Raw genomic sequence first — 10,540 nt, 5'->3', positions numbered from 1 at the left:
CCCTAATGAACAAAACTGTTGTTTACTTTTATCAATATTCAGTAAACCATTGGCGCCGCTCCACTGATCATTGTTTACCTCAGTGTAATTATGACTGTGGTCAAGGACTGCACTCCTGCTGGTGAAAGCCAGATAATGGTGGTATTTTGATGGTATTGAGGAAACAGGAGCAGTCATTAAATTTTTTTGGAACAGCTTGTGGCGGGATTTTTACTGATATTAAATTTTAGTTTTGGGATAGTCTTTGACTAAGATCAGTTTACTGACAGTAGAAAAGTGCTTGCTAGATAAAATCAAAAGCTTCACATCAACATGAATGACTTTACAACACTAGATCTAACCAGATACAACTGTGTTTGTATAACCAGTAGCAGTTCTGACCTTACGTTTTCACTTCTTTTCTCTCACCTGCTCCTTACTCTGTCTATAAACCAACTCATCTGTGGATATGATCATTACCTTGTACCATTCAGGCACTCTACCTACGGCGTTCGGTGGTTTTCGTGGTCACCATCTCTCTTTTATTAAGAATCTTGTTTTACCATTCCGACGCACAGAGCCGACCTACAGTACATGCTGTGAGGCAGCGCTATATGAGGAAGACAGCATTATTGGTACTATACTTACCGACTTCAGAAGATTTAGTTACGTGCAACGTGAGAGTAGAACCTGCACTGCACCCGTCCTGCAGCACCCCCGCATACGTAGATCTCTGACATACTTGACTTTTTACAAATAGTACCAGTTACTTTTCCAAGCCCTGTGCACTTGACTCAGCCTGACTTTACAAAGAAACATACAAGAATAAATGCAAATGCACATTTTCCTGCTGTGCAGAGCCATTTAATGGCATTAATGATGTTTTGGGCCAAGACAAGGCCGTACACAAACCAACACTCACAAAAACAAAGTGAGCAGCAGAGAATAGGTTAATTAACCTGTAACCTGTTTTGATTTGAAGGTTTATTGACAAAAAACATCACAACTTCATTTTAAAAGTTTGTTGCAGGTTGTAAGCCTCGTGGTCAGGTTGATCAGTCAACCACTGAAGGAACAACATTTGAAGGATTAAGGAAAGGAACAGTAGAAAAATTGTAGTCAAGCCATGCAAAACCATGGAAGTAGACATGGTGGGCATTGGAAGCCTGGCTGGTGTTTGTGACTTTAGCTTGTCGTCATGTTTCTTTTGGATCCACAGTAAGACCAGTGAGCTGTTGCAGATTTAACATCGATTACTTAAAGAATGTATTTGTAGCAGCCCTAAAATAAACAAACACATGTTCAAGCTTTATTTTATTTCTTTTAAATTTAGGTTTGTTCATTTCATTCCATGTGACACAGTCAGGACATTTTATACAAGACCATGCATTTCCAACACTGGCTTACAAATGACCCGACATCTTTGGCATCTGGGTTGTAAAGATAAATTCTGCTTACAATTTTGTCGGGCTGTGAGTTGGGTAGAAATGAGCTGCAATTACACTATTTTTAAGACATCTGAGGGTTGGAGTTGGTGTAGTCACACTCTGTGCAGTGTGACTATCTCAACACTGCAGTGCAGCACAGACAGGGCCCCTGACATTAACATACAGGTTGTAGTAGAAAAAAAATAGGGAAACGTGCACAACGACAATTCCATAGGAATTTTTAGATGATTGGAACACATTAGTCCGTTCCCCTTTTCGTCTATCTGCACAGACACTTCAGCTCTCTGCACCACAAACAGGGTGAGGAGACACAGATCTTGATGAGAAAAATTATAAGATATTAAAAAAGAAAGGAAATGAGGGATTCACAGGTGTGGCTGAGATACCTGCAAGTCTGAGTTTCCTTGAACAGAGGTTTTAGCTTTGCAATGGTTTGGATTCAAAAAACGCCTTCACGGTGGAGGACAGACTTTTCCACAGTTGTCTGACCACAACCTCTTGCTCTCCGGCCCACGACAGGCCGTCGTTCACAGCTAGGTTAACAGGAACACACACTGCCTCCTTCTGCAGGTCAGTCATTCGACAGACCGCTCCCACTGCAGCTAATCCCAGCAGCACCAGCAGGAAGAATCTGAATAGGAGGCCGATCAGGGAACGCTGCGGTTTACTCCCTGTTTTCATGACGACTTTCTTATCTGAAAAACATCATTACATTTCTTTACACTGTTAAATCCATATATTGCTGTATTTTTTTATTATTTATTATTTACGTCATCCATTGACTCCCCACCTGCGGCTTGTCCGTTCTTCCTCTTTCTTTGCTCGTTCTTTCTCTTCTGTTGCTCCTGTGCAGCCAAAGCTGCCATCTGATTTGCGTTGTATTCTTTCCTCCTCCTCTCCTTCTCCTCTGCCTTCTGTTGTTTTCGAGCCTCCTTCTCTTTGGCCTCCCGCTCTCTCTGCTTTGCCTCTCTTTTCTTTTCTAGCTCTAGTGAAAGGATTAAAAAGTAAGGAAGAAACCATCTGTTTTATTTAAGCTGCCCATAAAAGGTCCTCCGATGCTTCTTTAAATAGGTTGGTTAGCACAAACCAGTCATTCTCTACACAACCTACCTTTTTCCCTCAACAGACGCTTCTCTCGTGCCCGATCTACCTCCTCCTGAATGACGCTCATATACTGTAGAACCTACACAGAAAATCAAAGGAAGCAGAGTTGTAGACATTTGCTAACGTGTTGGGCAGTTTAGATGAAATGGTTTCCCCTGGTACCTTAGCAGCACACTGTTTGCACTGCTTCTCGTCCAGACAGTCTCCTGCTGCCTTAGCAAGGTCGGGCTCCAGAGGGTTGTCCTTCAGATCCAACCACTTCAGACTCTGATTAAAACAAAAACAGTGGCAAAGGTCAATGAATGTGTGTCAGAAATACTGAAATACAAAAAAGAATCAGTTTCATGTTTACTGCATCGATAGACAAGTGGTACCATTCACTTTATGTAGCGTTCAGCTGAAATCTCAATTAGCAAAAGTGTAGGAGTATTAGCATGTTTTTACTTTCAACAGGTGTTAATTATTTTTATACCAACAGAAATGAAGAAGACAAACCAGGGTGGGTGACTGAAGACCTAGGGTGGACAGGTTGTTTTGCACTTATGTTGCCTATTTTATGCTTGGTTGTCAGTTGCTCTGAACGTGTCTCAATGTAGGACTACTATAAACAGGAGTGCTACTGAGATGTAAGGCAGGTTAGCAGCTGCCTTTGATCAGGAGGGTTACTTTGAGCTTCAAATGGCACAGTCATGAGTGTCATGACCAAAAGACGGTAGTGATGCAAAGCTGTGTGACGTCTCTGTCCTCACCAGTCTGGTGACAATTGGTGGTAATTTGTTGGCAGTGAAATTTAATTTTGTCCTATAGGCGTTGGAATCTTCTCAGGACTTGTGTTGTCATGGTATGAAATTCCACAAAACTACTGGGATGTGACCCCAGGTAAAGGAGGCAAAGTCAACTCTAGAATTGAATGTGACTGCACTAAGGTTGACAACAGCACGGCAAATACAAAAAGATCAGCTCGCACAAGACAAAGCTGTACTGACCCTGAGCTGAGAGAAGCTGACAGGCAGTGAAGTCAGTTTGTTGTTGTACAGATCCAGGTGTTGAAGATTGCTCAGGTTCCCAAGGTCATCTGGTAAACTGGTCAGTTGGTTTTTGCTCAGGTCCACCCTGATAAGGTGAGTCAGGCTGCAGAACTCCAGCTGCAGAAATCATAAGTAAGGGGAGGTAAAAGTTCCCAGAGGTCACCAGGGCACCAGTATGAGAAACAGAATTAATATCTGTTCAATATCCGCTAAAAAATAACAATATATATATAAATGTGGTATTGTTCTCACATCGCAAATAAACCATTTCCAATAAAAATGTGATATTTAATACTACAAATGTGTCCATTAAACCTGTGTAAAAAGATCTTTGTCAAACGTTATTATATTTCAAATAAGCCTGTTAATAAATGACTAAATTAAAATGACTTAACATTCCAGTGTAACTCATTTATCATTAATAACTCATTACATATGCACTTTAAACCTGAGATAAATTTAGATGAATGGATTTATACTTACAGGAAGGAAAATGATGTTGTTACAAGACATGTCCAGAACAGTTGCTTTGGGAAATAACGACTGTTGGAATAGAGGAAAGAACAAAAAACGTGATCGGAGCAGGATTACAAAGTGCCTGAAAACAAATTTAACACAGTCTTTGCAGAAAGTACATTATACACAACTTTAGTGCTGGTAAGTTTGGTTTCTGATGTTTTGCAGTTAAACGGGAATTTTATCTGATAAATGTGCATTTTTGTATGTCTAGAAATATGTGGTTTACTCTCAAATACATTTATATAAACATAGCTAACAAAAAGATCAAATCAAATGCCACTGGACTGCCCTCCTGCAGGATCACGTCCAGTAATATATTATTGGAAGAAAACATTTTTAAGTTAAATTACAGTTACTAACGGAGCTGCCACTAAACTTACGTGGGAAACATCCACGTAATGTTCTTTTAAACACCTTAAACCGTACTTTAGTGCACCAGTTAACACAACTGCTGTGCTTAGACATTTGGGGGTATTTTACGTGATGCCGTGTCACCACACGCAGCATGATGAGAGTTGATTTAAAAGTCTTCTGGGCCTTTGGTCCATACGTCCGACAGACAGTGAAGGAACTTACCAGCTCTCTGACCGGTACCTCGGTCAGATTACTTAGACTCAGATCCACTTCATTCCCGTTGATCTTGTCCTTCAGGTTCAGCGCTTTGCTGTTTTTACTCATGTTTGTTCTGGTATATGACACAAACTCTGTCATGATGAAACCAGAAGGCAACTTTAACACTGGGCTAAAATAAAAGCTGACTCTGGCGTAACACATGATACACTTACCCGGTTTAAAAGCTGCAACAAACCTGTGCTCAGCTGGGTTGCAAACGAAGACGACAGCTCATAAAAGGCAGAAAGTTTGTGTGGAAAAAGCCTGCGAAATGTTGGTGAGGAATTATTGTCCCGTCTCAATGAAAATCCACGTCACTGACTGAGTGCGAGCAAAGGGGCGCAGAAGCAAACAGCACTCCCTGCTGTTCCGGAGGCCGAACAGAATTGTCCTTGTGAAAATGTAAGTAAAAAAGTGTATTTAAAATGTATAAAATGCAGCCATGTCCTTGAAAATGATCGATTAAATTGTTTAACGGTTTTTATCGGGGACAGGGGACAATCAGGTTGACAGTTAAAAAGGAATCATATTTAATAACGATACTTTAAAGTGTTTTTTTACAGAATACTGGTTAGGGAAACATAAATTATTTTTGTAAAAAAAACAAACAAGTACTATTACTGGCATTGCAATACTACAGCTTAACTGCTAACCAGCTGAAAAGTCAGTACAGTCATGCATAAAACCTCAAGCATCCAACTACTACCTAAAAATGAATCTACTACTGAGTCCATTCAAAAAACATAAAAACTAGAAAAGTGCTGACTGCTATGAAATACAAAAAGAAGAAGACATTGTTGATTTTTCTCGTTGCTCTTGCCCAGTACCCAAGCTTCTCCACTTTGTTGTTGCTGTTGAGGAGCAGTGTCAGTGTTCTTATCACCGACCTCAGCTCATGTGTTGCTCTCTCGCAGGCTTGAGACTCCCTTGTCAGTGGGCTGCTCGAATTCTGAAAATCAGTTTGAGAAAAAAGGTTAGCGCCACTTATTTACCCTCTGATGCAGTCCTATGGTTAGTGCATTCTAATACAACGTTGAAATGTTAAATGACAACCTCTTGGGCCACGGTGTGGAATTCTGAGCCCATCTCTACTGGAGACATGAGGAAGCTACGTCTGGGTTTAATCACTTTATTCAGTTCTGTGTAGATTAGAGGACAAATACATGTATTAACTTCCAGAGTTGTTAGAATGAACACTAAGCTAAAACATGCAGTTCACTTCCATGTTGCTTTAGTTGGTATCATATTTAATTCTCCTTTTTTTTAAAAACCTTTTTCCCATTTGGCTCTGTCTCCTTCATCTTCATTCAAGTGTGAATCATCATCTGTCTCATTGTCTTCTGCTGTGTTCTCTCTCTCCATCAGAAACATCATCAACACCGTCTCCAGCAGACTGACCATCATCAGCGTGAACACCCCGATGCAGTAGACGGCTGAGGACAGCAGACAGTGTTGTCAGTCCATCAGGTAAGTACCTTCACACCAAACAGCTAATATAAACACCTCTGCTTCTTTACCTATGAGTGGGATCCGGTTTGAAGAAGAAGGCAGAATTTCATTTAGAATAAGCTGCATCACAGTGACGGCCAGCAGCACCGTCACCTTGAAGCTCAGCTTCTCTCCCCCCCTCTCTGGGATCATGAATGAAGCCAGGTCCAGAAACAGCAGAAATAGGATAGGCAGTATAAAGTTGACTACGTAGAGAGCTGGCCTTCTCTTCATAGTGATCTGTGAGGCAAAAATATATGTTCTCCATATCATATGGTATTCCTGCATAAAAGGGCATTTCCACAGAGTTCATCTGTATTTGTGATAAATTAAACATTGTTATTGTAATCAGGTGGCTTTGGAAATAGATTTGTTAATAGATGCAGCATTTGTATCACACACTAATGTGTTATTGTATAAAAAAGTGGATCACAAGAAATGTGCAGTAGGATTTAAATTAATCTTTGCCACAATATAGAAATTTGGATTTGAATGTCACATTTTTATTGTGCTTGTAGTGAGATTGGATTTTTATTATAAAAAATAATTACAACAATATCAGGGATTTCACATATTTGAAACAATAGACTCTAATACACTTTCTTGTGCTGTATAATGTGTATTCCAATTTGAATTGATTTACCACACATTTACCTGTCGTTGGAAATAGTTTGTAGATGTTTGAAACTCTAGTACTGTGGTTTTCATAATGTAACGTGGTATGTAGTGTACTGCAAGACTTCAGTTGGACTATGTCAGTAAAACTACCACCACTCAGGGTTTGAATTTAGCAACACTTACCGTGTAAATGACTCGACTTTGATTATAAATATAATAGTTGATAGTCTCTGTCTTGACTGACATGTTGAGGAATATCCACTCCGACTGGGTCCGCATCACTTCACGAGATTCCTCTGTGATTTCAGTAGAGTTGGAGTAGTGCACAAGCTTGACCTCTTCATCTAACATTTGACAAAACATAAGTTTACAATGACCTCACATGACCTCACTTGAATTTAAAGAAAAAAAAAGAATCTGTTATTGATAAGAGCGAGTTTCTTGCTCACCAGAATGTATAAAAGACTTGAAGGTTAAGGTGCAGCTCTGGGTGTCAAATGGAAACTTGTAAACGTGCAGCCTGCAGGTGCTGACTAACACCTGGTCATTTGTAACCTCCACGTGTCCCGATTTTGTAATGGTGATGTACGGACTGGGAGGCGCTTTGTCCCTTTCTGTCCTAGAAACACAGACACACAAGAACACACGTACTGTCTGTGGGTGTACTTACTTGTGCACACATATATATAGATACTTTTTGTAGCCACTCGCACCACTATTTTGATTTGTCATATTAACATCTATCGTATTTTCCGGATTATAAGAGATATACAAAGATGCAATTTTCTAATTCAAACTACAAAGATTTTCTAGCAGGAAGTGCAAAAACGAGACAGACAGGGGAAGTCAGTGCAAAATAGAACACAGCTTGTTGTCCGATGCGGCTTATATATGTAAATGTATATATTTTTTTTTAAACTTAGTGGGTGTGCTATATTCAGGTGCGCTCTATAGTCCAGAAAATACAGTATTTAAAGGCGTTTTCTTTAGTTATACACCCAGTGATCTTACATTTCTTCAATGGTGATATCTGGTTTCCACATGATTTCAGTTGGAACGGACACTGATTTGATGCCACAGAACTGATCAGGATCCCAGCTAATGTATTCGTTCTTCCACCACTGCAGAACAAAACAGAGAGAAAATATCAATGAAACATGTAAGACAAGGTGAGAGACCAGAGTTCTCTCAACCGGCCAACACTCACCATTGTTATCCAAACATATGGAACAAATATCTGGTCCTTTTCTTTCTGTGAGCAAAGGAACATGAAAAAAAAAGCACTTAATGTCACAATTACTAGAGATTTCCATTTTTTTCTTTTACTTTTTAAGTACAAAAATATATCTTTAATGCAGCAGTTTATATAATGAGAAATGTAATTATGAATAAAGTTTATTCTGAGTCATCCATCACTCACCATCTCCAGAATTGCATAGAGCAGTAAATCTAGGTACACCTCTGTGACTGTTTTGTGGGATTTCACAGGCCTGGTCATGTAGAACAGCTTATTGTTGTAGGTCAAGTCCACGTGTTTAAAAACATCCTCATAACTGCAGTTCTCCTCAGTGGATGTATCGCCTGTTGGCGATACATGTCACAGGCCAGCGATGAGGGAATCACACCACACAATTGATCATGGCTAGAACAATGCTGACTAACTAATGCAAACCCCCACCACCCCCTTTCCCCCTCCACTTACATACACAGACTTTACTCTAATTTCTGCATCCTGTTTAAAACTGAAACATCCGTCAATACCATTAATAACGTCCTTAGTGTTGTGTAAAGCTGTAGGTCTGGGAATTGAACCATTAACCTTCCTTTTAGTGGACGTCAGCTATAATCGCTCATCCATTATCTGCACACAAATCTTCAGACCTCTGATTTCTTAGAGTACCTCGTTGATTTTTATGGTTTAGCATGACATTGCTCTGATATTCTCCACTCTACTCTCCTAGCAGACCTCAACACAGAGTACATGTGTGATTGTGTTGAACACACGATATTATGACTGTTCAATGCAATATAACAGCTCTAAAAGGCTGTCTCTGCAGAAGTTCTTCCCAGGCATTAAATATGAATGTACCAGTGAGAGAAGTGCACAGTATTTGTGGTCAAACACAGTTGTCATGGGATGGATACTGTCAGCCCAGCTGTTTCCTCACTAAAATATTTCTTAAATGTAATTGTTACTGTCGTTTCTGTCTAAACTAGTCTTTTAACCAAGACATCAATGTCGACACTTTAGGATTTCAGCTCAATAAAGAAAAATGATATGGACTGTGTGGAGTAGACAGAAGCTTCCTAACACGCTCGATGAAGAAATATCTACCATTCAACACTTTACATTAATATTGCTTTTTAAAATACAACATACAAGTTGGTCTACTATATTGAAGTGAGATTTCTTCTTTACTCCATCATTTCAGATTGTCAGGCATCCTCCGCCAACCTCAAATGTACCAGATGGAGTAGATATGTACTCCAATAACATAAACATATACATTTTGGAGTAGAACGTTTTTACTTACACTCTATACGTCTCAACCATCACTGTAAAAATGTACAGATTAAGTAGGAAGAATAAAGAAAAGTTCAGATGCAGGAATGGGAATCGTACCTGTTAGAAGGAGCAGGAAAAATAGAAAGAAAAAATAGAATAAAACAAACATGTTTAGTTCAGGAACGGCAAGGTTCAAAAGTGTGTGAGGATGGAGAAAGCTCAGTCCTTTCTGTGCTGTCCCTTATTATTAATTTACAGTGGAAGTGGGTTTGGCGAACCTTGAGATCCACCCATTTCTCTTTTTCTTGGAGTAATTATGTCTCAACCACGTGGTGCTACAGTAAACATGACCCAATACAAGACAAAGACTGTCAATATGCTGGTGTATTTAACAAGTGCTGATGAGATCAGTTTGGATACTGTGTAACTGTGTACATACACAAATAAAGGATTTGGGGTTCAATCCCACAATAACCTTTATCTGAGGTCATGTCAGAGACACAGTCAGCAGGCAGTGCTGTACTCCAGAGGCAGAGATCACTTTCACAGAGTTTATTTAGTTCAAATTCAAATACGGGAACAAAGGAGACACAAGGAGATCAAGAACCACAGACTCACCTTATATATCTGAATGTGTGTGCCTTTGTACACTAATCATTATTGACTAGTCCCAAAAGTCACTGTGAGGACCAGTAGAACGACAGCAGCCAAAGTGGCTCTGTCAGATGAATGTGTGGAAACAGCCACCCCCTTCACTAATTAAGAGGGCTGGGCAAAGACATCAGCCGTCCATAATGCCAAGACTTCAGCTTCAAATGGAGAGGAAATGTCAGAGGAAATTAGAGGGATAAAAGTTACAAATCTGATATAAATATAATATAATAAAGTTGGCTGTTATTTTTCTTCAGTTGTTGAAAACAACTGTGTTATTAGTAAAACTTGATATTTGCCATGATTTAAAGGTTGATATATGTAGAATAAAAAAAGACAAAAGTATTCTACTATTGTATAATATTTTTGTAAATACATTTCAATCTAAAAATATACTAATAATTTCATACAGTCATTTTCTTATTTATCTTAAGGTTATATATTTCCACTAATTTTGGTATGTTAAGAAAGGATATTTATTTAGTCATTTATTCACTCATCATCATCATTTTCAGCTAACTGCAGCTATTCTTATTTGTTACATGATATATAGCAGTATTCCACTACATATTATCATATGTAATGGC

General features: G+C 39.2%; 1 protein-coding gene across 2 annotated transcripts; it reads right to left on the bottom strand.

The window, feature by feature from the left end:
• Window positions 1-827: 827 nt before the first annotated feature.
• On the bottom strand, window positions 828-5,018 carry lrrc59 (leucine rich repeat containing 59). Of its 2 annotated transcripts, none has more exons than XM_008314308.3 (8): window positions 4,887-5,018; window positions 4,655-4,782; window positions 4,043-4,102; window positions 3,518-3,676; window positions 2,694-2,798; window positions 2,538-2,610; window positions 2,218-2,412; window positions 828-2,122 (listed from the first exon to the last, which is right to left on the bottom strand). In XM_008314308.3, exons 2-8 carry the CDS (start codon window positions 4,754-4,756, stop codon window positions 1,845-1,847), a joined length of 972 nt encoding a protein of 323 aa, XP_008312530.1. In that variant the 5' UTR covers window positions 4,757-4,782; window positions 4,887-5,018; the 3' UTR covers window positions 828-1,844. The 2 variants fall into 2 exon arrangements, with proteins under 2 accessions (XP_008312530.1, XP_008312529.1); XM_008314307.3 differs by having other exon boundaries at window positions 4,864-5,015.
• Window positions 5,019-10,540: the final 5,522 nt, after the last annotated feature.

Source organism: Cynoglossus semilaevis, chromosome 8, assembly GCF_000523025.1.
Source record: "Cynoglossus semilaevis isolate Cse_v1.0 chromosome 8, Cse_v1.0, whole genome shotgun sequence".
NCBI classification, from domain to species: domain Eukaryota; kingdom Metazoa; phylum Chordata; class Actinopteri; order Pleuronectiformes; family Cynoglossidae; genus Cynoglossus; species Cynoglossus semilaevis.
This window is presented reverse-complemented; position numbering and strand designations above follow the sequence as displayed.

Excerpts from the sequence above, each read along its gene's own strand:
- lrrc59 (XM_008314308.3), bottom strand. The coding sequence starts at position 4,756 with ATGAGTAAAAACAGCAAAGCGCTGAACCTGAAGGACAAGATCAACGGG. Across the intron at positions 2,611-2,693 it reads GCAAACAGTGTGCTGCTAAG|GTTCTACAGTATATGAGCGT; the intron begins GTACCAGGGGAA and ends TTTTCTGTGTAG. Across the intron at positions 2,123-2,217 it reads GAAGAACGGACAAGCCGCAG|ATAAGAAAGTCGTCATGAAA; the intron begins GTGGGGAGTCAA and ends GATGTTTTTCAG.